Source organism: Loxodonta africana, chromosome 6, assembly GCF_030014295.1.
Source record: "Loxodonta africana isolate mLoxAfr1 chromosome 6, mLoxAfr1.hap2, whole genome shotgun sequence".
Lineage (NCBI taxonomy): Eukaryota > Metazoa > Chordata > Mammalia > Proboscidea > Elephantidae > Loxodonta > Loxodonta africana.
Window position 1 is genome coordinate 26,801,214 of NC_087347.1, and position 25,661 is coordinate 26,826,874.

At 55.5% G+C, this 25,661-nt stretch overlaps 1 protein-coding gene across 1 annotated transcript in view; it reads right to left on the bottom strand.

Annotated features, from left to right (window-relative positions):
* SPEG (striated muscle enriched protein kinase) overlaps nt 1-13,826 on the bottom strand; it is a 48,619-nt gene extending 34,793 nt beyond the window's left edge. Inside the window, exons 1-5 of the mRNA XM_064286654.1 lie at nt 13,282-13,826; nt 12,862-13,198; nt 8,670-9,964; nt 6,435-6,578; nt 5,866-6,048 (exon numbers count right to left, since the gene is read on the bottom strand). Coding sequence (XP_064142724.1) covers nt 5,866-6,048; nt 6,435-6,578; nt 8,670-9,964; nt 12,862-13,198; nt 13,282-13,546 — 2,224 coding nt within the window. The 5' untranslated portion in view covers nt 13,547-13,826. The remainder of the gene's footprint in view (nt 1-5,865; nt 6,049-6,434; nt 6,579-8,669; nt 9,965-12,861; nt 13,199-13,281) is intronic.
* Between the last annotated feature and the right edge of the window lie 11,835 nt (nt 13,827-25,661).

A 25,661-nucleotide genomic window follows, 5' to 3' on the forward strand; every position in this document is an offset into this window, starting at 1 on the left:
TTTGCAGCAGAGTGTCCCATCCAGCCTCTGAGTGATTACCCACGTTGTTCCCACAGCCACAGGAACGTTGGGAAAGTCACAGACATCTCTACCATCCGCTGCCACCTCACACATAGCCGCTGACTATCCAGGAGGGCCTAGAGCTACGGCCACAAGGGCTACAGAGTGGGCAGGCACAGCTCTGTCCTCAGAACTGACTACAAAAGCGAACAGAAAAGATAAGGTCGAAAGAGAGGAGGAAATAAGGCCCATGGCGGTTCTGTGGCTCAGGGAAGAAGAAAGAACTGGAGGGAAGAGGTGGTATTAGAACTAGAGTTTGGTTTAAGAAGGGAAAAGAGAAAAGCATTCCAGGCAGAGGAAACTGTATAAGCAAATGTTCAGAAGCAAAAAAAAAAAAAGCATGTTTGGGTGTGCACGTGCGCGTGCGCGTCCATGTGTACCCGTGCACAGTGGCTCCATCTGTCTGGCTACAGAGCTGGATGAAGAAGTAAGAAGTGGAACATAACAGTGTTAAAGCAGGTGCCTCCTCCTGCTTCAACTGCCTCTGGCCACCCTGGGGTCATCCTCAGCCCTCAGGCACCTCGGGCCCTATCAGTCCAGATGGTGGAGGCCAATTTCAGGAGGGTGGCCTTTACTCTGCAGGTCAAGGGGCATGCCTTAAAGTTTTTGAAGGGACACTAGCAGGCTGAGGACCAGCAGCATTCACATGGGGCTGGCAGTTCACACCCTGCCATCCATGTGCACTGTAGGTTCTCTGTAGGTAACGTCTTAAATGTCCCTGTGAGGATTCCACCGGGGACATGAGGAAAGAGCGTACAGGCCAGCTAAGAGAAAAAACAAAAGCCAAACCCACGGCTATCGAGTCGATTTCAACTCTTAAAGAGGAAAACTTCTCCATAAGGTTTTCTTGGATGTAACCTTTATGGAAGATCTCAGGCCTTTCTTCCACAGCACTGCTGGGTGGATTCAAACTGCCAACATTTAGGTTAGTAGTCAAGTGTAAACTGTTTGTACCGCCCAGGCCAGCGGGTGGGTGGAAATTTCTACAGCATGCTGTCATGTGTATTGTCCCCTGGGAAAGGAGAATAGTTGTGCTGAGAATGTTTTAGTTTCGGTTTAAAATGTACAAGGAATTAGAGAGAATTTGACAGGGTCAGGTTGACCTGGAGAGGAAAGGACTTAACTTCCTATATGCTCCATGTTAGATAACGCATTTGCACCAACAGTAAACTGGGTCTCTGGTTTCCTGAGAGGTTGTGAGGGACAACCTCCATTCCCAGGGAGACAGCCCATCAGGGCAGACCTGCTTCTGGTGGACAGGAGTGGGGAGGGAGGGCTGGGTTCTGGTCAAGAAGTCGATACTGCTTGTTCAGATGTTGTCCGAACCCCAGTCAAGGATGGACAACACGGGCCGAGTGGCATTCCAAGATCCCCTCCTCCAGTGGCAGCCACTGCCACCACAAGGAGGACCTCTAACCTGGCAGCAGCCGGTGCTGGGACAGGGGCAGGAGAAGAGGGGCAGATGCTGTTGCCATAAGCATCTTCCTTTCCTTTGTGTTTGTGATCCCCAATAAACAGCCTCTTTTCCTTTATGAGTCCGTGGGTGATGCAAACAGCTAATTGCCTGACTACTAACCGAAAGGTTGGCGGTTCAACCCCCCTACTCAGAAGTGCCTCGAAAGAAAAGCCTGGAGATCTGCTCCCAAAAGGTCACAGCCTTGAAAACCCTATGGAGCACAGTTCTACTCTGCAACATATGAGGTCACTATGAGTCGGAATCTACTTGATGGCAACTGGTTTTTGCATTTTTGTTTGTTTCCTTTGACAATGTTGATCATGTGAGAGGGACCAGGTTTGGTAAGACGTGTCTCAGGCCATCCCCACAGATGCTCACAAATCTTAAGGCGTAGGTAGCACAGGAGTCCTGATGATCTTCACCTTACAGACGAGAACACAGTGACCAGCTGCCATAAATGATGATGAGGCCAAGGTCTCAGCTAGCAAATGCTAGAACCTTTGGCTCAAGTATATGAGGGGAAGACTGGAGACAGTAAGTAAGATGAAAGCGGAGTGCCTTCTACCTCCCCCTTCCTCCTGATAAGCACCCAGAGGGCCTCCAATCAGAGCCCACGAGGTGGCAGGTAAGCCAAGTGTGCCCACACGAGGCAGGCAAAGAAAGCAGGACCACAGCCGTGACAGCGGTGGGGAGTCAACAGAGGACCCATCCCCAGGGGCCTGTGGACAGTCTCTGCCTCCTCCTCCCGGCAAGCTCACTAACACAATTCTACTGTAACACTGAACTTGCTCAAGTAGCTGGAAAGGGGACAGTGGAGCGCAGTGGTTAGCAGTGTGGGCTTCGGAGATCCAGCGGCAGGGCTTCAAATCACGGCTCCAGCCTTCAACTGGCCCTATGCTTCTAGAGCTGAGCATCCCAGTAGGGTGGGCTCTAGGTATCTGAGACCATTTAAAGGTATATTAATTAAAAAATGAAATAAAAAAATTCAGTTGCATTAGCCACATTTTAAGGGCTCAATAGCCACATGTGGCTAAGGGCTACCACATCTGGACAGTGTACCTATAGCACATTTCCTTCATCGCAGAAAGTTCTATTGATCAGTGCTGTTCTAGACAATTCACTTCAGCTTTCCAAGTCTCTGCTTCCTCATCTGCTGTTGTTGTTAGTTGTCATCGAGTTAATTCCGACTCATGGCGGCCCCATGTGTGCAGAACAGACCAGCTCCATAGAGTTTTCAAGGCTGTGACCTTTCAGAAGCAGATTGCCAGGCCTGTCTTCTGAGGCACCTCTGGGTGGATTTGAACTGCCAACCTTTCGGCTAGTAGTCAAGTGCTTAACTGTTTGCGCCACTCAGAGACTCCTTCCTCATCTGTAACACAGGCATAATGATAGAACCTACTTCACGGAACTGGATTAAATGTGAGAACCCATCGATGCTGGGCCTGGTACACAGGAAGCACTCAGTAATGGTAGCTACTCACGTTATTTTCATCTTTCATCCACACTAAGCTTATTAGTTTCATGTGTGAAAATTTCCACCATCCTAAATCACACGTTGTTTATAACATTACTAGACAGATTGTAGATGTTCTATAAAGGCTGCTGGCCTTGTGCTAACTCCAGGTCACTTCACTCTCCACGTTTCTGTTTTCCCATCTGTAAAATGGGACTATCATCACCTGTCATATGTCCCTCCTAGGAACATATACGGTGTGATACAGCTCAAATAACGGAAGGGATGTCAAAGGGTTTGGAAACAGTATCTGGCCCTCTCTAAACAGAAGAGACTGTTTAGAGGGATGAAGTGCCTGGCACCCGGTCGGTACTCAATAAATGCTTGTGTGATGAATGTAGAGAGCTGCCTAGAATGCTCAGCTCGTTAAGCATAAGGACACTTCTTACACTCCCCAACCACCCACCCAATACAGGCACCCTTTGGGAGTTATTCAGTAGGGTAAGGAGGGGTGGGGGTGGTGGGGTGGTGGGTGGGGCTACAGGAGCTGGTGAGGCTCAAACCCTGCCCACACAGAACCCACCCCTCCAAATCACAGTCACATTCCCTAGTTACCCATTCTCTGGTTTCCATGGCTGCCAATAGGAATTGAGCTCAGTGGGCTCCAAAAGCAGGTCCTGTTCAGGTGGGCACCATAAGAGGGCGCTGGGCAGCCAGCCCTGGTTACCATGGCACTGGGTTGGGGGCAGTGGGAAGCAAGAAGGGGAGGTGGCTTCACACAGGCCTCTTCCACAGGACACCACACACTCCCTCCTTTGACTTTCTCCCCACCTGCCCACAGCCGCACTGCCAGACAAATCCCCTAGCCTGGGACCCCTCCCTCCCCAAACATCTGTGCCATCCACTGGTTCCACCCACTCCCGCTGCTCTCTGGGTCCACTGGCTCCCGTCCAGCCACTCTGGACCAAACAGTGCCTTGTAGGGTAAGAAACACAGAGCCAAAGCCGAGTTTGGCCCTGCATGCTTGCCCTCAGGCCCTGGGGCCTACAAGCCAGCCTGACTTACGGGGGCTAATGCCATGAAGCCTTTCTGGCTCCCCAGGGTGGATGAGGCACAGAGATACGTGATGCGCTAGGGACACAGGGGCTGGGAAATACGCAGGGTCTGGGGGCTGTGGGCCTTGCCAGGGCAGGATTGGACCCCCAAGGAGCAGAAGTCTGAAGAGCAGAGAAGGAAAAGGCAGCTTCCCAGGGCCTCGTGGAAACTCGCACTCCTGTGCGCAACATCACCCCTTAATAACGCTAACAACCAACATTTGTCTACAGCTTTGCAGTTCATAAAGCACGTTCACCTTCATCCATGAGGATGGTATAATTATCTCGGCTTTACAACTGAGGAAACTGAAGCGCAGGGAGCCTCTCCACGGACACACAGAACTCCCGGTCAAGTGCAGACAGCTGCCTTGTCCCAGTCCTCCTTCCCGACCTTAAAAGGCTTCCAAATGGCCCTGTGCCAGCATTTGGGCACTCCCTCCACCCCGTCCCTGGCCAAATCTCAGCCCAAGCCAGGTATCGACTGGAGTCCTGGAACCAGGCCTGGGCCCCCAAAGGGGAGCCGGGAGCTGAGTCAGAGGCCAGATCCCAGAGGTGATGGAAGGACGGAAGCACACTGTGGAGGGATGGGTATGATTCAGTGTCATGGCAGGGGTGAGAAGGAGAGAGCCTAGATCATGGGCACCTGAGAGAGGGGAGTGAGCTGAGGAAGATGAAGACCTTCAGTTCCTCAAAGCTGTAATGGTGGCATCAAAAGGATCTAATTTAGGACTGGGACTTGGATCAGACACACAAAGAACTCCCTTATCACGAAGGTGATGAGGCCCTGAGACCAGAGCAGACAGGCCCTGTCACCTTGTCTTCTGAGGTGCTTATCAAAAGGAAGGAACAGAACAGTTTGTGCTGTTCCCCCTCCTGGCATGTCCTGCCCCCCATCCCCCCAGGTCTAAGTCCCAGCCTCCTCGGGGGCCCAGAGAAAGTCTCAGCTTCTGTAGGAATGCTTCCTTGATGCATCTCCCTCTGTACCTCCCAGAACACTGCTCCCCTGTGCTCAGCCCTGGCTTCATCTGCCCAGCATGGTCTTCTGACCTGGGTTTGGTCACCCAACTGTCATAGCCTTGAGGATTGAGTCTGGGTATTTTGCTACGAGCCCTCACCTGCTGCCACCTCCCTGCCCCCACCCCACAGCCCGGGGTCCAGCAAACTGAATGAGTCGAACTGGCCACGCGCACTGATACAGGTCCAGCCCTGCTCTGAACCAGAAAGAAACTGGGCTTAAACCCAAAGGAAGTAGTCCGACACCAAGTAAGGGCTTTCATAAAAATAGAAAGCAAGGCAGCCTCAGCCACAGCCACCTCCTGACAGCAGCTCTCAGTTGGACCCTCTTCAGGACTTTGGGTTTAACAGAAGGATCAGGTGGGGGGTTGAAGGCATCTCTTTTTACCGGGTGGGCTTGGCCTAGAGAGGAAATGACCCCCAGAAGGCACCTGGTGGCTCACAAGTCCTGTGAGCTGACTGTTTTTCTCAAGGACAATCTGCTCTTCCCACAGGACCCTGTCACAGAAATGCCATGGGAGGACAGCATTTAGTGGACGTGGATGACAAATCTCACTCACTTCAGGAATTGGCCAGCCTGGTGTCTGCCTGGGGAATTTGGCCCCTGCCCTGAGGCCATTTAAAATGCTTTCAGCAGAGCAGCTGACCTCAGAGGGCAGACTGAGCAGACTGGTTGAGAGTCTGAGGTCTAGGCTGAGAGAGAGAAGGGAGCTGGGCCCACAGCCTCAGCACCACTCCAGACGGTTACTGCTCCCCCCCACCTAGCCCTGGCTTGACGGGCTCCCTACCAGGTCTCACAGCCAGTGCGGCTGCACAGCTGGCCTGGCCCAGCTCGTTGGTGGCGGTGGCCGTGTAGTTCCCAGCATCAGCCGCCCAGGCCTCCCTGAGCAGCAGGGTGTGCCGCTCGCCTTCCGCCCGGATGAGAAGGCGGCCATCACTTCGCAGCGCGGACCCATCCTTCTGCCAAGACACTGTGGAGAAGTAGCAGGAGAACCAGCTGGCCACAGCCCACAGGGGCCTGTTGGGGACAATCTCCTCCCCACACACACATCCCACAGTAGCCCAATATACTGTTTCCCACCCCAGGGAATTCTGAGGAATCTCCCCGCACTCACAGAAGCCCAGGCCTGCCCTCGCCTCTCTCAGAGGATTCTGGGAACTCGCCCCCCTTTCTCTCTCTCTCTCTCTCTCTCTCACACACACAGGATTCAGGCCAGATACCATGGAAGAACAATCTCCCCTTCTCCCTTACGTCTCCCTCAGAGGATGCTGGGGAAAATGGGGAGATAATCTCCTCCTCCCTGTCTCGCATGTCCCCCTACCTCAGCCTCAGCCTGGCTGCAGCCCTGGCGCTCACCTTGGGGCGGGGGGTTGGCGGTGATGATACACTTGAGCAGGACATCTGCCCCCGGTTCCACCACCATATTCTGCAGGGGGATCTCAAACACAGGGGCCTCCAGGGGCTCTTCTCCGGCGGACACATAGGAGTCATCCGAAGACTCTGACAGAAACACAGGTTATAGGGTAAGGGGACATGGTCCTTGTGGGGATGACTGGGGGAGAGAGTGTCATCAGCTCCTCATCCTAGAGAACCAAATCCAGAGAGTGGGACTTCCACAAGGCCAGGGTGAGTGAAGGAGGGGTTCTCTCCTGAATGTCTTGTGACAGGGAAGAAGGAAAGCAGAACCGGGATTCTCCAACAGGGCAAGGTAGCTATGACTCCATGTTAGCTTGGCTGCTCCTCAACTTCAGCCACAATTAGAATGTCAGTTTCTAGAGACAAGCAGAGACTATGCTGTATAAGTCTTAATATAAATCAGTCAACATGCAGATATACCAGACCCTGTGCAAGGCACAAAAGGAACCCTGGTGTCATAGTGGTTAATCACTCAGCTGCTAATCAAAAGGTCAACAGTTTAAACCCACCAGCACCTCCACAGGGGAAAGATTTGGGAGCCTGCTCCCTTAAAGATTACAGCTTTGGAAACCCTATGGGGCAGTTCCACTCTATCCTACAGGGTTGCTATGAGTCAGAATCGATTCGATGGCAACAGATTTTTTTTTTTTTTAGTACAAGTCACTCTGAGGGTCACAAGAGTTTACAAGTTTCCAAAACTTACAATCTGTCTGAGAAAAAAGACAAGAAAGAGAGGATAAGCTAACAGCAACCCAAGACTTAAGCAAGAATACTGCAGTAGTGTCACAGGGCAACATGTGATGAACTGTCAAATTAGTGATGTGGGCAAGATGCCAATGGATTCAAAAGGAGCGGCAGGTGGGGTACACAGTGGTCTGAGAGGCCTTATGAAGACTGGCTTTGATTTCCTCCATTCACCCAATAGTAACACTGCACTGATTGCACACCAGGCACTGTATGGGATGGGCGCCAGGGAGATGACAGGAAATAAGACTTAGGCCCTGCTTACAGGAAGCACATTTGCTCAGGAAGACAATAAAATGCCACTGTCATGTATCTCTGGTATTTGTCAACTCTGACATTCTATAAAGTAGTGTAGGTAGTAAAAGCAGTGAGAATCCAAATTCTGCCACTTCTTAGCTATGTAACTTTGGGCAAACTTGATAATTTCTCCAAACCTCAGTTTTGTTATCTGTAAAATGGAGCCAATGCCAACCCAAAATTGGCTGTATTGCAAAACTGGCATACAGATTAAGGTAACATTCCTAAGTGCCTAGCTAACACAATGCCTTGTACGTGGCTGTGTGTATGTGCAATTACGGTTGTTAGTTGGCCAATGGACTTAAAGGAAAAATAAAATAATTTCAATGAAAAGAAAATACAAGATGGTAAGTGCAATGGAAGAGATACTGACAGGGCTTCAGGGGACCAATGGGTAGCAGCATCTAGCCTGGGAAGCTGCAGAGAGTGGGGCCATGTCAGGGATGGCTTCCTCTGCCTCTGAGGGAGGTGAAATAGGTGCCAAGATGAAGGTTCAAGATGAGTAACAGTTGGCAAGGGGCAGGGCATTCCGGCTATTCACCCATGGGAAGGGTGGGAGACAACACATAGGCTGGCATGTATAGAGACCACAGATACAGGTACACAAGGACAGGACAGAGGAGACTACAGGTGGCAGATAGGCCAAGGATAGGCCAGGGTATGGCTGGGGATGAGAAGGGGATCACAGGGCAGAGCTGCTGGCCCAAAGCTTGCCTGTAACAGGGACCTGACAAATGATTTATTGAGACTGGTTATTATCTCATCTCCCACAGACAAGCTGGGGTGTGGAGGGGCTCCATAAATTCCTACCAGTGTCTCATCCACACATGGTCCTTGGCCCAACAGCCTAACAGGCCACTGGACCCAGGGGACCTGTGGCAAGCATCTGGGCACGGTCTTCGCTTCTCAGCCTCACGCCAACTCCTTCAAAACACTCGCACACTGCCTCACCAGCAGGCAGGTTCTAACACAACCCTTCACTCAAAGTGGAACCTGCATCCAGGCCTTCCCCTGTAAAAGGTACCCTCAGTGGGGGGAGGAGGAGGGATGCTCCTACAGAGTAGTCTCAGTCTCGGCCTCCAGGACCCCCCTCCCCAGGTCTCAGAACATTCCCAGCCCTCCCTGAGACCTTACCGAGCTCAGGCGAGGTGGGCCGGGCCCAGCGACCTTTGCCCTGGCTGCGGGCTCCTCGGCGGTCCCAAGCCCCCCACGGCCCATCCTCTTCTGGCCCTCTGCGCAGCCTCTTCTCAGCCTCAGGCCCTGACCTGTTCTTCTCCAAGGTCTGGGGCGCTGCAACGCCCTCCTGGCACGACGTGGCCCAGGGCAGGAAGCGAACGGCCTGCGCCGGAGGCTCCCGCTTCCGACCCGAAGGGGCTTTCGTCCTGACCTCGGGGGGCTCTGGGGCGGCGGGTGGCACAGGGCTCCGACACTCTTGGATGGCTCTGCCCCGGGTCAGCGGGAACTGGTCCCGGCGCCTAACCTCCTGCTGCGGCCCTTCCCCCGGCTCTGTCCTGGGCCCGCGGCTCCGGGGCCTCGCCGGCTCGTCCCCCGGCCTGCCCGCGACGCTCGAAGGGGGCGGCGGGGAGGCGGCAGGGCTCTGGGCGCCCGGGGTTTTGGGCGTGGAGGGCTGAGAAAAGAGCGGGGGCTCGCCGGGCTCCCGCGGGGACGGGGCGCGCTGTAGCGTGGCGCGCAGAGACTCGTGTGAGCGCACCAGCTCGTCCCGCGACGCCGAGCGGCGGATGCGGCCCAGCTCCTGGGCGAAGCGCAGCTCGAGGTCGGAGGCCGGGCTGCGCTGCCGCGTGCGCTCGTCCAGTGAGGCGGCCTTCTGCTGGAATAGGCGGCGCCGCTCCGCCACGCTGCCCCGCGGCACCCGCAGCTCCTCCTGCGAGTCTCCGGGGCTGCCCCACGGCGCAACGCCTTCGGATTTGGGCTGCTCCAGCGAGCGAGCCTTGCGCAGGGGCACCCAGGGCCGCAGCGGCGCCGGCGGCGAGTCGCTGCGCTCCAGGCTGCGCCGGCGCTCCTCGAAGAACTGCAGCTTGTCCAGGATGCGGGAGCCGGCGCGCACCAGCCTCGGCGAGCGGCCCAGAGCGGACAGGCGGCCCGAGGCCTCGCTCAGGGGCGTCTGCGGCCGGGACTCCGCTGTGCCAGCCAGCGAGGGCCCCGATGACTTGGACTTTCTTCCCCGCTTCTCCTCGGTGGTGGCGTCTTCGGGCAGCACCGGCTCCTGACTGCGCCGGTGGGGCGACGTGGGGGGCACCGGGGGCTGGACGCTGGGTCCCGGCGGGGGCCGCTTCCCCACCCGAGGGGACGGCGGGGGGAGCAGCGCGGACTTGGAGGGAGGCGGCAGGGCCGGGCGACGCGGGGCTTCGCTGGCTGGCTGAGGCTGAAGGTCCGGCTCCTCCCTGAGCAATCCGCTCTGAGGGACGCTGCTGCAGAACCAAGACCGGGAGAAGATTTAGGGGAACTCTCCTCCTAGACCCTCAGCTCGTGGCAGGAACTGAGCAGTGGGGCATGCTGGGCAGGCTTGTGGGTGACATGGGCCAGACCCCCCTCCCCGTACCCCCGAGAGGAGAGCACAGCCAGAGCAGGTGCTGGGGAGAGAGGCTGGAGGCTCTGGCACCAGAAGATTGGGTTAGCACTGGGTCCAGGTACAGACTCAGCCCCAGGGGCCCTGGCCAGCCCCTCCCCCCAGCCGCCGGAAGCTGGGAAACAGAACTAAGCATGGAGGTGAGAAAAGCATGAGGCTTGGACCCAAAGAATGAAGTGGGGAAGGAAGCATGGAGGGTGGGGTGGGGAGGGGCCCTCTCAGGAACGCAACTCCCCCTCATTCCTGCCCCCAGCTGGCCCCCACACCCTTGCCCATCCTCAGAGGACACACCCCCTTCACGGTGGCCCCAAGAAAAGCAGCAACTGCCTCTTCCACCAGGCCCCAGCCTTCAGGGAGCAATGCCCCCAACCCTGTGATTGCCTAGTACTTACAAAGAACTTTGAGCTCCCTATGGTCAGTCTAAGGAGCCCTGGTGGCACAGTGGTTAAACACTAGGCTGCTAACCAAAAGGTCGGTGGTTCGAACCCACCAGCCACTCTGCAGGAGAAAAGATGTGGCAGTCTGTTTCCATAAAGATTCACAGCCTTGGAAACCCTATGGGGCAATTCTACTCTGTTCTATAGGGTTGTTATGAGTTGTAATCAACAGCAATGGGTTTTTTAGTTTATGATCAATCTGTCCCCAGTATAGGCTTTTGACCTTGCCCTGGCCCTGGGAAAGGTCCCTTGAGCCCTTGGAAACCCTCCTGAGAACCACAGAAGCTTCCCAAAGGAGTCTGCTCAGAAATTACCAAGTGGGCCTGAACGGGGCATGGAAGGAGAGGAGGCAGGAAGGAGCTGGTCAGCCCAGAGGACTCCTCTCACCTACGTAGCTGCCCAAAAGCTAGGCCTCAGTTTCCCCTGTCTGGGTCCTTGAGAGGCACAGCAAACATAGAAAATTATCAAGAAAAGGAATCTGAAAACTATTAGCATCATACCTGGCACATAAAAAAAAAAAATCCACTGCTGCACATTACAGAGAGCTTAATAAATGCTTGTGAAATGGCTCATGGTGTGTGCCAGGCATATATTATCTCAAATGCATTGCGTTATTTAATCCTCACAGCGATCTTTTGAGATAGGAACTACTATTATCCCATTTACAGATAAAGAAACTAAGGCTTAAAGAGGTTAAGTGCCTTACCAAAGTGACACAGCTAGGAAATAGTTGGTGCTAGGACTGAATTATTGAAACCCAAGTAGTTTGACTCCTGAGCCCTTCCTTGTTCCCTCCAAAATCTCTGGGTTTCTGGGGGCACAGAGGGAGGACAAATAGGGTATTGCTCATGAGCAGAAGTTCTAGGGGTACCTGAGTGTGACGATATTTTAGCCTACCTGGGCAGCGCCTCACACCATAGACCCCACCTCTGACTGGCTGGGGGTGGTAGCAACACAGAGGACCCAGGGAGCAAAACCTCAGCCAGCTATCTGTGGAAGGCAGAATCTCCCCTGGGGGAGGGGCAGGAACCGGTGAAGCATGGAGAGAAATTCGGGACAGTATACGAGAGGCCTCCTTGTGCTGGCAGCTCAGAGCTCCAGGCCAGCCTCTGTACCACAGACATCACTAAGGAAATGGGTTCCTCAGAAGTTGCCATAGCAACTCCGAGCTCAGCTGGGGCCTGGTAAAGAAAGGCAGGGAAGGAAAAGGCAAGTCCAGGGCACAGGGACGCCTGGTTAATGCCAACATGATAAGCCAAGGGACCCTCCCCCACCCCTGGCCTGGACCTGTCCCCTGCCCATCCCTGGCCACTTCATCCGCCCTCAAAACAGCTCTCTTTCCGTGAGATAGGTCCCTTCTTTCTTCTCCATGATGGTAGCTCCCACACGCACCCATACCCATCACAAATCAGGCTCCCTTTCAGCTCCCCAAATACCCCCAATACCTCTATCATCAGCCACTCCCTCTTCTGCTATAGCGCTCCCTCCTGTTATCTGCCAGCCCCCCAAACCTCCAAAAATGGCTCCAGTGCTTCACTCCAACACCTCCGCTCAGTGCCACCTCTGTCAGGACAACCCTGAACTCCCCCACCACCACCCCCCCGCAGGCATTTCCCACAAGGGCTTCACTTGCCTCCTGTCTCCATCTCTCCAAGCCTTCTACCTCCATCCACCCCCTTGTCTCCATCCCCTCCCTCCCCCAGCCCCCTGCCCACTCCCCCACAAACCCCACAACCTCCTCCTGCTTCCCTGGCCCCTCGCCCTGTCTGCCCCCTGACCACCTCACTGGCGTCTCTCTCCTGGTTGCTCTCCTGCTCTCCCAGGAGCTGCCGTTCAGAAAGGTTCCGTTCCTCCCAGAAAAAGGCCCACATGGGAACAGGAATGTGCAGAGAGATGCAAAGGCAGCAGCTGCTGAGACAGCAGGCACGGAGGGGGCCCCCAAGGGGGGGGTGGGAATCCTGGGGACAACTGGAGCCTGAATGGGCGAGGCGGGAGAGGGCCCCGGGGAAACTGGAGAGCTTGGAGGAGGAGGAAGAGACAGAGGGGTCTACAAGACAGTGGCGATGGCATGGTGAGCCAGGACGGGTGGGGGCAGGAGGATGTGGGTGGTGATGGAATGGACGCAAGGAGGACGGAGTGATGTGGGAAGACACAGAGTGGAGGCAGTGGGTGTGGAGAGTGACAAAGGGATGCACGTGGGGGTCTGGGCAGTGCAGGGCTGAGGGGGGTGGAGGCTGATGGGGCAGTGCAGGACAGCGTGGTGAGGTGGGACAGTGCAGGCCACAGTGAGGCCGTTACTTACACGTGGATCGAGAGCGCCCGTCCTCTGTACAGACTGAATGCGCTGCCGTACAGGTCACTGGCCACCGAAAGGCTATCCTCTGACCCCCAGCTTGCGCCCACCAGATTAGCTCGAGATGCCCGCACCAGCGGCTCCACCCCCAGGTGCCGTGGCCCGGCCCCGGCTGCCTGTGCTTGCCTTGGGCTGCCCGGGAGGCGGTGGGTGCCACCGCCACTGCCCGCTTCCTGCTCCAGGACCGTCTGCCCGCTGCCCCACCAGCTCACTTGCTCCTCAGAGGTGCCTGTCACGGAGGTCGGGGGTGTGTCCAGGGAGGTGCCCACCAGCGTGTCAGAGCCCCCTAGGGAAAGGAGCACCGTGAGGCCAAGGCACCTCTTGTGGGAAGCCCACCTGCCTGTTCATTTAGCATCCCAAATAGCTCACCTGTGGGGGTGCTGAAGGCCCCGTCATCCCGAAGCTCCAGGCGCTGGGTCCCTTGCACGTCGCTGATGTCATCCTCACCCGTCTCCGAGTCTGGAGAAGAAGGGGTCTGTGTGGGCAGGGCCCTCCTTCCTCTGACACCAACTCTTCCCTCTGTCGCCTCCTGCCTCCCCCACTGCAGGCTCCATCTTACCACTGGTAAGGCTCCCAGCCCCCTGCCTTCTTCCCTGTTTTGCTCTCCCCACCCCCTGCCATCCTGTGCTACCATGCCTGTGCCCTGGCTCCACCTCTGGGACCTTGGCTACGCACTCTTGCCTTCTTGGGGCCCTCGAGGCCACCGTCCCCACTCCCAACCACTTAATGGATTACCAGGGCCTCCTCATGTCCCATTGCTCCCCTTGTCAGTGATACCTTAAGTCCCTGTGTGGCCCCCAAATAACAAAGGTCTAGGTTCCAAGGCCCTAACTCCTGGGCTCCAGTACCCCAGGACCAAAGGGGAGTCACCTCAGAGTCGTACTGCCAGCGCACTTGACCAGCCGCAGGGCCAGCCTGTCCTCAACCCCAAACCAGCTGAAACGCATCAGGGTGCAGCTGAGGCAGGGTGAGGAGAGGCCAGGGCGAGGCGGGGGACAGGGGAGTGGAGGACGAGGGCAGGAGCCAGTTTCCTACCGTAACTTTGCTTTCTGCAGGAGCGGAAAACTTCGCTTCCATAGGAGCAGCAGGAGAGAGACATGGACAGACTGTTATCAGAGCGTTTGTGGGGTAGGGCATGGTGGGCAGGCAGGACAGAGGAGGCACGAAGGTACCCAGTGCCCAGAGATGCCCTATGGGGATGGAGCAGTGGGGGAACACCTGGGATGGGCACGGTGTCACTCATTCTCTAACTGCCTGAGGCTCGCCCTGTGCCCAGCACTGGGGAGCTCACATGCCTTGGCTGGTTAGTCCAACTGCACCCTTGGCACTCCCTGGTGCTCCCACTGGCCATGCATGCACACGCGTGCGCGCACACACACACACACACACACTCCCGCTAGCACCAGCCCAGTTATAGACCCCAGTCCTCCCATTAAGGACCAAGCTCACCCTCTATTACCATATTTGCATTGCCTCTGACTCCTTGCAAAGCAACCCCCCATCTGCCTGCATCATGATGTGACAGGCACCCTCCTCAGGTCCCTCTCTTCTGCTGAATGATCCTCAAACATGCCCAGTGCTTAGGCTAGGTGCAAAGTTTCCTGGGTGTATTTTCCACTTTCCCAGAGTCAGGTTCTGTGCCTCAGTTTCCCTATGGGCGCCATGATGAGCAGGAGCTAAAGCAAGGCAGTGAGCTCCTCCCCACTCGGCCCCTCATATGGAGAACAGTGAGTCCAGGCCCATGGTGAGGTGTGCTAGTGACCCACCCCATTGCTAAGCCCTCTCTGGACTGCAGGGCACAGGGGGCTTTCTTGGGTGGGTGGGTAGGTGACTGTGTGTGTGTGGGTGGGGGTCCCATATCTTATGGGTTGTCTTCAGGGCCTTGATGCCTCATTAAGGGACAGGGACCAAGAGGAGGCGTGGGCATGAGCTAGCAAAGGGACGGCCACGGTCCACGCACCATGGGTGAGTCGGCCAAAAGCCCGGCGGGAGTGGCCGGTTTTCTGAAAGAGAAAAGCCAGAATGAATTGTTGAGGGGGAGGCTCATCCTTGACATCCCTGTACCTCCTGTCCACACTTGCTACATCAAGCAGCAACTCCTTCTAGGGGCCAGTCGGGGGGAGGGTGGACAGAGACCCAGGGAGCCAGCTTCCCCTGTGGGGAATGTCCCCAGTCTGCCTTCCCATTGAGCCAAGGAGCTAGAGCTCCAGGCTACTCAGCTTATCTCTCCGAGGGAGCAGGAGAAGAAGGAGGGATAGGAGAGCAAGGGACTCCGAGGCTGGACAGAGGCTCACAGGGCTAGGACAGGGCAATACTCCCAGCGACCGAGGATAGGAGACAAGGTAATCAGGATGCTGGGAAAGATGAGATGGGGGGGTGTTTAGGATGACTGGGAGATGTGAGGAGGAGGGCACAGATTCCCACGTGAGTGGGGGAGGGCGGATACGTGGGAGAGGCGTCAAGAGGGCAGGGGTGGGGTGATGGGGGCAGAGGGCAAGGTCCCCCAAAGGGACAGAGCCTCACAAGTGCAGGAAGGAGGCTCAGGTTTGTTGAGGACAGGGCAGGGCTTGGGGAATTTCCCGAGCTCAGCGCAGATTCGTGCGTGTTGCTTGGGAAGATGGAAGGCTCCTGAGTGGGGGGCTGGGGCCAGCCGGACGGGGGGCTGGGGCCGGGGTTGGGCAGAGGCGAGGAAAGACGAGGTGGCCAAGGAGCAAGTGGGGGCTCCACGCCAAGGGCTGCGGAGGGGGGCTCTCGGGGGGTCGCGAGGGCTGTAGGCGAAGATTGTCTGCCCAGCAGCGCCGGGAGGGCCTGCGCTTTTCGGACGCAGCGCGGTGCCCCAGGAACGCGCCCGGCCCGCAGCCCAGTGGGGCTGGGGTGGGGCCGGCGCGGCTCCCCGCGCCCCCTCCCCGGGCCCAGCGGGTGACCCGCCCTCCCCCCGGCCGCTCGGCCCTCCCGGCCCCTCCCGGCGCCGCCCGCCCCCGGAGCCCTCACCTGGAAACGCTTCTTCACCCACAGCTTCTTCATGGCGGGGGAGGGGGCCGAGCCGGCGGCCGGGCGCGGAGGGGACGGCGGGGGCGGGCGGAGTCGGAGGCGGGGCCGGGGGCGCGGGGAGCTGGCGGGCGGTGCCGGTGGCGGAGGGAGCTCCGGCCGCGGAGCCGGGCGGGGGGAGGCGGCGGCGACGGTGGTGCCCAGGACCCGCCCCTCCCCCGCCGGGGCTGCACCTCACCGGGCGCCCCTTCCTTTTCTGCTCCCCGCGTCCCCGGAGGCGCAGCTCACCTGCCCTTCAGCACAACCACCACTCACCTCCCTACGCTGAGAGCCCCGCACCCCTACCCCACATCTGCCTCCTGGGCCCTGGGCACATAGGGAAACTGAGGCACAGAAAGGGGTGCAGTGGCCCGAAGTTCAGGCCACGCTCTCATTGACAGCCCAATGCGTCCTCCTCGCCATCCCCGTCCCGGTCCCACAGGGCCGTTCTGGAAGGTCAGCAGCATCTCGACTTGCTCACTCCACAAACATGCGCACACGCACACCGTGCCAGGCAGCACCCAACTCGCGACAACCCCAGAACGCTGCAGGACATTAGCGCCGGTGAAGGTGGAGGTGGGGGGTACTTAGGTCAGGCACAGGTTCAGGGTCCATAGGGGGAGAGGCTCCGTGTTGACAGGAGCCCAGACCATGAAATCCCAGCCTCCTCAGGAAAGTCAGTGAGGGCCCTAGAGATTCTAGGCCGTAGTTACTCAGCCCCTGCCCCCAGCGCACACACAAGCTAAGATGCCCAGAGGTACACCTATTACTCACACATTCGACCCCCCTTCTCCCTCAAAGGCGCGCACACTCACCACACTTTTTTTGTGCTCCCCATACAACCCCATGCACATGCTTTGCACACACAATTCTACCCCCCCAACACAATCATTATATAACTACCATTTCTTTAGGACTGATTAAGTGTTTTTACAAATGTTACCTCATTCACAACAACTTCATGAGCATCCCCAAACCCATTTAAATGACTAAGTGACTGAGGCTCAGAGAAAGTCACAAAGGTTCTGTGACTCCGTGGTCTGAGTTCCCATCCCAGCATGCACAGGTAGTGCCAATCCTGGTTTCTGAACTGTGACTATGTAGTAATTACTGCTAGTACTTAATGTATGCTTAGTATGCACCAGGCATTTAATCCTCACAAAAAGGTGGGGAGACCGAGGCACAGAGAGGTCACTTACCCAAGGTCACACAGCCAATAACTGGGGAGCTAGGATTCTAACCCAGGCACTCTGGGTTATGGACCACTGTGTTATAATGTCTCACATGCTGATTGGTGAGTGGATCTCCCTGACTTTATTTATTTAAAGCTTTGGTCTAAAAGAAATACAAGAGCAGACTACTGAGTTCTGTGTGTCCTGCACAAAGTTTTGGGTGGGCCAGTATGCCACAGTTCAGCCACTGACAACAGCATCTCACTTGTTTACAGTTCCCACTCGGCACCTGAAGTTGAGTTTGTGAAGCCTGTATTTTAAAGTTTAATGTCATGTCTTATACACTCTGGGTACACACAGGAGGCCCTATCTCCAAGACCCCCAGAGGCAAATGTCACAAGTACAGACTAACACACAGGGATGTGCACTGAGAGGGTACACATGTGTGTTCACGCCAGCTCCAGCCAGGGGACCCAGGACACCCACAGGCACCTTCCCCGCCCACCCCTAGACACGCCCATCACAGATGGGGGAGCTGAGTGGGGAGGGGGGTAACTCGAGCCCCTGTTCCCCAGGAGAATTGGAGGGGCTGGCACATTCCGTAGCAAAAATAACCAATGGGCAGCGGGCGTGAGTGACGGGACAGCTGGGCTGAGGAGGGGCCGCAGGATTCTGTGTTCCGCCCTGGGCCTGCACTGCTCACCCCTGCAAGGCTGGCCTGGGGCATGTTCTCAGGGTGGGCCTCCCAAACTGCCCATCTTTCCCCTAAGGGTGAATGGCTGTGCCCCCTTGCCAGTGCTCCAAACCCAGACTTTCCAGTTTCTGCACTGCCACCATTTCCCCTCAACCAGAGAAAACCCCAAGCCCTCACACCCTGCCTCATCTCTCCCACAGACCCTCCTCTGAGCCAGATGCACCCACTTTTCCCTCCCCCTGCCACCGGTATCCTCTCTTCCTGCCCTCATTTAGGTTCTGCCTTCCCTCCCCTTGCTTACTCTGTTCTATGTTTCTGCTGTTGTTGTGTGCTGTTTAGTCAATTCTGACTCAGCACCTTATAGGACAGAGAGTAGAACTGCCCCATAGGGTTTCCTAGTGAGCAGATCACCAGGTCTTTTCTCCTGCAGAACTGCTGGGTGGGTTTAAACTGCCCACCTTTCAGTAAGCAGCCAAGAGCTTAACCATTGCTCCACCAGGGCTCCTTTCTAGTTTTTTGCTATATATTCTTTACTTATTTATCATGTTTATTGCATACTGTCTGTCTCCCCTCACTCGAATGTAATCTCCAGGAGAACAGGAATTTTGGTTTGTTTCGGGGGATTTTTTTCCCCACTGCTATAGGGTCACTGTGAGTCAGAATCAACTCAACAGCAACGGATTTGGGTTTTTTTTTTTTGGTGGGGGGGATATATCCCAGAAGCCCTGGTGGTACTGTGGTTAAGAGGTCGGCAGTTTGAATCCACCAGCTGCTCCTTGGCAACCCTATGGGGCAGTTGGAATTGACTCAATTGCAATGGGTTTGGTTTTAGGGTTTTTTTGGACGTAGCTCAAGCATCTAGAACAGTGGCAGGACATAGTAGGCACTGAATAAATACGGGAAGGCATAGCATAGATGGAGGTGGAGGGGATGGTAGCGGTCAGGAGAGTGAAGAGTAAATCATCTTGGACAGCTCCATTCATCTGGCCCTCCTCCTTCTAGGCCCAGACCTGGAGGTTTTTCTAAGAAACACCTGGAGAAGTAGCACTTGGAATGACCATCTCCCCATTGCACTCAAGATCTTCCTGGAAGGGCCTGTCTCAGCTTCAGGAAAGGGTCTCCTTTGGACTTTGGAGCCTCTCTGCTCTCCTCTCTCCTCCCTCACAGGGGTCTTCACTCTTCCCATACTGGCCCCTCCTCCTCTCCCCGCATTGGGACTTGGGATGCCACTGGTCACCAGACAACTGAATGGGTGATGACACTCTGTCTATATCCATTCCAAACTTCATACTAATTTCTTCCTGGTTTTTCATCCACACATTACAAATTCTGGGTGAAAAAGATGATAACCACAGAATATTCCTCAGCACAGGTCCTGCGATAGTCCCCACTTTCCCTTGGCTAAATTGGCTCTCTCTCTCTCTCTCTAACCTATCCTTCTGTGCCTTCAATCCCCAGGATTGTTCATGACCTTCTGTTGACCTTTGACCCCTGTGATTGACAGCTGAGTCTTCCAGAACCTGGCTATGGAACCTCCAACCAACCAACATGGTGAGCATCATCAACTTGCTCCTTCTCTCAGCTGTGCCTCCTTACCGAGGCCCTTTAGTGCGGGCCTCCTGCTCCAGCCCCAGACACCGCAAACTTTGAGGGTGGTGCTTGCTCTGGTCACTTGATTTGCACGTGGCTCCTCAGCCTCAGCAGGTGCAAGTGGGAGCCTGTTGTCTTGAAAGAAAAGCATTCCCGCCTATCCTGAGACTGGACCAGGAGATGGATTTGAGGATTCTGACAGGCGAGAGGTCATTATGATAACAGCTGCTTGCTTAGTCTTCCCATGCCCTTTCTGCCCTGAGGGGACCGTGTGGACCCAGACCCAGGGACCTGGCTTTCAGTGCTGACACTGCCATCTCACTAGCCATGTGACCTTGGGCACATTTCCTCTTTGAGCCACAGTTTTCTTACATGTGTAATGGTCATAATGTAATCCAGGGCTTAGGAGGTTAAACTGCTAAATGTGACCGGGTAAAAGAAAGTACTTTACACGTGTTAAGGATTCTACAAGTATCCTGCATTTCCCCGTCTTCACCTCCTGTTTCCTCCTTTCCTCACTTCTACACCTCACGTGACTCCACCCTGTTTCCTATCCTCCACACTCTCCAGTCTGCAGCCCACCCGACTCTTCAGGGCCCCAGCCTCCAAAGCCATGCCAATATTCCTCCATCCTTGAGCTAACATCTCAGGCCTATGAAGTGCCAGGAGCCAGACAGCAGTCCCAGCCAGGAAACTGCCTCCTTCCCTCTGCAGCCAGGCCCTTGTTTGGCCACTGGCTTCCTCGAGTACACTGAAGTCCTCCTGCTGTTGATTACAACCAAGAAAGCTTTCCATGAGTAACTGAGCAATGCTGAGCTGCTTCTCCAGCTGCCCTGGCCATGACCTGTCACCAGGCAGGGGCTGGGGAAAGGGAGGCACTAGGAGGGAGAGGAAAGCGGACCCTCTGGTGAGTACCCCAGCATCACCGAAGTGAAGCCCCGCCCTCCCCCAGACCATGTGGGAGGGGCATTCTGGTTAAACACAGGGTTCTCTGTGGTGAGACAGACCAAGGCTTCCACCTCCACTCTGCCACCTTCTATCTGTACAACTGTTGTTGACAGTTGCCGTGGAGTTGATTCCGACTCATGGTGACCCCACATGTGCACAGTAGAACTGTGTTCCATAGGGTTTTCAAGGCTGTGAGCTTTCAGAAGCAAATCACCAGGCCTGTATTCCCAGGTGCCTCCAGGTGGGTTTGAACTGCCAACCTTTTGGCTAGTAGTTGAGCACTTAATCATTTGTGCTACCCAGGGACCCTTTGTGCAGCTAAGACAAGTCATTTAATCCCTCTGAGCCTCAGTTTCCTCAGAGTTGCCATGGGTCTTAAATGATATATCAAAGGATAGTAAGTGCAGACGTATTGCCTACCACCTAGCTGAACAGTAGTTATTAGTATTATTATTATAAATTACTATTAAGAATTATTATCAATTAATAACAAGACAGTTCTTGGGGTAAAGATTTCAGGGGTAGGAAAAAGTTCTCAAATGTGGCTTGCCACAACTCAACCTTTTTCCCACTCACTGTTGGCCCAAATCACAAAAAGCCCCTAATCCAGCCCACAGCTCCCCAAGTCTTTCAAGCCTGCTGTTCTAGCAGGGCAGCTCGGCTTGGAGACTGTCTCCTTAGCCTCTGTCTAGGTGCCCAGCCAGGATTCAGCTCTGCCGACCATGCCACCCACATTACAGATGGGCTGTGGAAACTGCCCTGCTGGGGGGCTCTAGCATCCCACCACTCTCCCCACTTTGGGAGACCAGGGCAGGCCAGGAGGCTCTCATCCTCAGAAGGCCAGGCCTGGGCCCATCTTGTAGCAACTGCTCCCCACACACTGGACAGCTCCCCTTTTCCTCCCCCTCTTTCACCTTCCTCCTGAACTTCTTGAGTAGTAAAAGTCACCCAGAGTCCAAACTAGCAGGACCGGGTTCTCAGTTCTGGGACAGCCATAACTGGCTGTATGTCTTTAGGCAGGCCTCCTTCCCCTCTGGGCCACAGTTTCCTCATGTGTAAAGGAAGTGTTTGGAGCAGTGGTTCTCTGTAATGCTTTCCATCTTTTAATAAACATTATGACCACCACTTCCCTTCTCAGCCCTTCCCTTCCCTAATCTCTCTATTCATATTCTCATCAACCTGCCTCTCTTACCCTTAGATTTATGCTCTATTTTCAGAACCCTTTGTCTCTGAGGGGTCCAGAGCTACCAGTACCAGTTGCCACTGTGTGTCAGAATAGAACTGTGTTCCACAGGGTTTGCAATGGTTGATTTTTTGGGGAGTAGATCTCCAGGCCTTTCTTCCGAGGTGCCTCTGAGTGGATTCAAACTTCCAATGTTTCAATGTCCCTGAGAGGCCCAGAGCTAAGATCCCCAAAAAGTTCATTCCTTTCCCAGATCAGAGCTCTACCAGGATGTACTCCACCCCCTGACCCCACTCCCAGACTGGGGAAGTCTGTGCCTGGCCAAGTGCTGGGCCAACCAGGAGAAACCAACCTTGCCCTTCCCTGACCCTTTCTGTCCCATCTTTACAAAGATTCCTTGCCACAGGGATCTAAGGAACCAGTCACTGGAGATTCTAGGAGGTGGGCAGGGCGGGCTAAGGGGAGAGAGGAGATGCTACCAGAGGGAGCAGGGCCGCTGCTCCATCTCCTTACCTGGTGCACCCTAGGGCCTCCTTTCACCTCCAGCTGCTGATGTCCTCCTTTTCAGTGCCTCTTCCCAGCCCACAAGGAGTTACCCCTAAACGGCCCGACCTAGTTGGAGTGAGAAGTCCCTCTTCTCAGCAGCTACCTGGGGATGATTTTCTGGATAACTTGAAAATGCCCAGGACAGACTCAATGGCACCTCAGCTCTTTGCCAGCTCCCCCAACTGCAGCTTAACCTAAAACCAAGCTCACTGTCATCAAGTCAACTCCAACTCCTAGGAACACTATAGGACAAAGTAGAACTGCCCCAAAGGGTTTCCAAGGCTGTGAATTTTTACAGGAGCAGACTGCCACATCTTCCTCCTGCGGAGTGGCTGCTGGTGGCCAAGCACTTAATCACTGCGCCACCAGGGCTCCTTCAACTACACCTTCTGCCTCAGATTTCTGTTTCCCAAGACTCTCTCTTTGGCCGAGAGAAGAACCCTTTGGCTGGCTTAGGGGCTGAGGAAACAAGAAAAGAAGACCAAAAACAGACCCAAGTAGAAATGGCTCTGGCCTGGCACCTATGCCAGCTCCAGCAGGACCGTAAGTACAGGTCCCAGGCTCATGCCCCTCCTCTTCTGCCTCAGACCATCACTGTCCCTTCAAAAACAAGCCTGCAACTCTAACCCCACATGCTCAGGGACCCAAGTGCCAGCCCTGAGCATCCCTCTTCTGCACCCTCCAAACATCTCTGGAACCTCAGGTAGACATAGTTCATGGGCTTCCCACACCAACCCCACAAGCCCTCATCCCTCCTCTGCTTGTCCCACCATAACCCAGCCCGGACCCCTCCACAGCCTATCTCCACCCCCCATATGCGGGCATGTGGCTCCTCAAACACCCTGCTCCATACATGCCCACAGAGACCCTAAGCCCAGCTCCTCCCGATGCCCTGGACCCTGTTCCCACCTGTGACCCCACTGGCCACTTCCAGCCAGCCTGCTGCTGACCACACCAACCCTGACACTGTGATGGACTGCCAGTGAATCCAGCCCCCAACATCCCAGCCTGATTAGTGATCTTAACTTTAAAGTATTTAAGCTGAAGAAGACAACTGTCCCCTAGGAGGCTTCTCTCTGCAGGGAACTTGAGGGCTTCTGCCATGGACTTCCCAGAGAGACCTGAGTAGGGCTGGGGCTGAGTGGGGCTGGGGCTTTACATGACTCTAACCTGTCATGGGGAGCCTATCTACCTGAGACTCCCTTCTCTGCACTGCCCTCTTGGTCTGCACTTGTGGATCAGAACAGCCAGAAGCCAGGGTACCTGGAAGAAGGCAGGACGAACGGTGCCTCCCCAAAGTGGCCAGGGCCCCCTCCTTACCTGGGTGCACCCCACCCCCAGGCTGTGCCCCCAACTCTCCATTACCTCCAACTTCCAGCACTGTGACAACAGCCTCACAGGAGGCCTCGCCCCGCGCGTTCTGGGCCCTGCAGCTGTACACGCCGGCGTCCCTTGGCCCGCAGCTCCGCAGCCACAGGCAGCTGGGCTCCGGGGCCGGCGGGGTCAGGAGTAGTTGCCCGTCCCGGAACCAGCTAAGGCTAGGCTTGGGCGTCCCGCTCACCGCCACCCGCAGCCGTACGTCGCTGCCCGCGAGCACCGCTGCGTTTTTCAAGGGCAGGAGGAAGACTGGCGCCCCGGGTGCAGTCGCAGGGGCCCCTCCGCCGGCCCCCACCTTGGCCCTCTTTGGGGGCACCCCGGGGCTGGGGGGTGCCCTCGTGCCCGCGTCCTCGCCTCGCGTGCCCCGGGCTTTCTGCATAGCTTCTGCAAGCTGGACTGGGGGTTACGCTGGAACCTGGCAGCCACGGGGACACCCGGGGGATGGTGCCCTGAGAGATGAGTCCAGGGGGGCCGGCGCCCTGCAATCCTGCCGCCCGCCCGCCTTCGGCCTGTGCTACCCAGAAGGTCACCAGGGCGGCCGGTGGTTGAGCCTCGGGGGCTATTTTTAGGCCCCCCGGCTCGGGTTTCGAGGAGCTGTGGAGGGAGGGGGCAGCAGAGGAGGGGACTTGGACTCCGCTCTGCTCCTTCCCTCCCTCCAGGAGCCCCCATCGCCCGCCTTGGCTTAAACGGGTCCCTGGGGGTCTTTTTCCAAGCCCCCTCCCCCTCTTGGTGCGCCTGCCCCCCAGGCAGCCCACTCAGGCAGTCGGGTTACCCCCTGAGCTCAATCCTATTTTCCTTCCTCCTTCTTCTTAGGGCCCTAAGTCCCAGCCTCATACGCTGGAGAGAGGAGGAGGTAAGTGACCAGGGTGGGAGAGGAGCTGGAGAAACAAGTGGGGAGGCAAGCCCACGTGGAGGTGAGCAAACAGTTTGGGAAGAGGGCCTCCCCCTGCGCCTCCAGGACTGACAGCTTGGTGAACACTAAGACCAGGAGTGGGGACTCAGGTGGATTCGGGCTCCAGCTGGGCGACACCTTAACCTTTCTCAAACTTCATGTCCTCATCTGTAAAAATGGGTGGCTGAATAGGGTTTCAACAGGCTGAGGAGAATGGAAGGACATTCCAGTAGAGGAAACAGCATAAAGAAAATCAGAGCATGATGCATCCAGAGAATCAGGAGTTTGGAGTAACTGAATTACAGGTGCAAATGGTAAAGCGCTTGGCTCCTAAATGAAAGGTTAGCGGTAGAATCCACCCAGAGGTGCCTTGGAAGAAAGGCCTGGGGATCGGCTTCTACTTCTGAAAATTCACAGCCATTGAAAACCTTATGCACAGTTCTACTCTGAAACACATGGGATCACCATGAGTCAGAATCAACTTGGTGGCAACTAGTTTGAGGTTTGTGTGTGTGTGTGCATATGTGGTGGGGTGAGGAGTCCCTGGGTAGTGCAAACGGTGAATGCATTTGGCTGCTAACCGAAAGGTTGGAGGTTCTAGTCCACCAAGACATGCCTAGGAAGAAAAGCCTGGCAATCTACTTCCCAAAAAATCAGCCGTTGAAAATCTTATGGAGTATAGTTCTACTCTGACACACGTGAGGTCGCCATGAGTCAGAATCAACTCTACAGGAACTGGTTTGGTTTGTGGTAGGGTAAATAGAGGAAAGGGAGGTAGGGCCTGACCCAGGGGGCTTTTCTTGTTTTGTCTCTACCCTAAAGGCAGTGGGCACCACCACAGTGTGTTAAGAAGAGGAATAACATGGTTGTAGCTGTGTTTTAGAAAGATCTCTCTGGTGGCCACAGTGTGATGGATAGACTGGAGACTGGAGGCCAAAGAGAATGTTCTCAAAGTATGGTACCTGTTAAAAGTACAGATTCCCAGGCCCCACTGCACAGATGCTGGTTCATTAGGGGAGAGGAGGGAAAACAGGGAGGGTTCAGGAATCTCCACATTTAACAAGCAGCCCAGGTGACTCTGATGCACCTGAGGGTTGCACTTTGAGAAACATCAAGATAGAACAATACCAATTTTAAAAGTCCAGGTGAGATCTTCGTGGTGGAATGGTTTTGTAACATGACTGTGGTGGTGGTCACATGAATCTACACATGATAGAATGTGATAGAATTACACAGAACTAAGTGCACATGCACACATACTAATGAGTGCATGGAAACCTGGTGAAATCTGAACAAGGTGGAGCCTGTGTCAATGTCCAT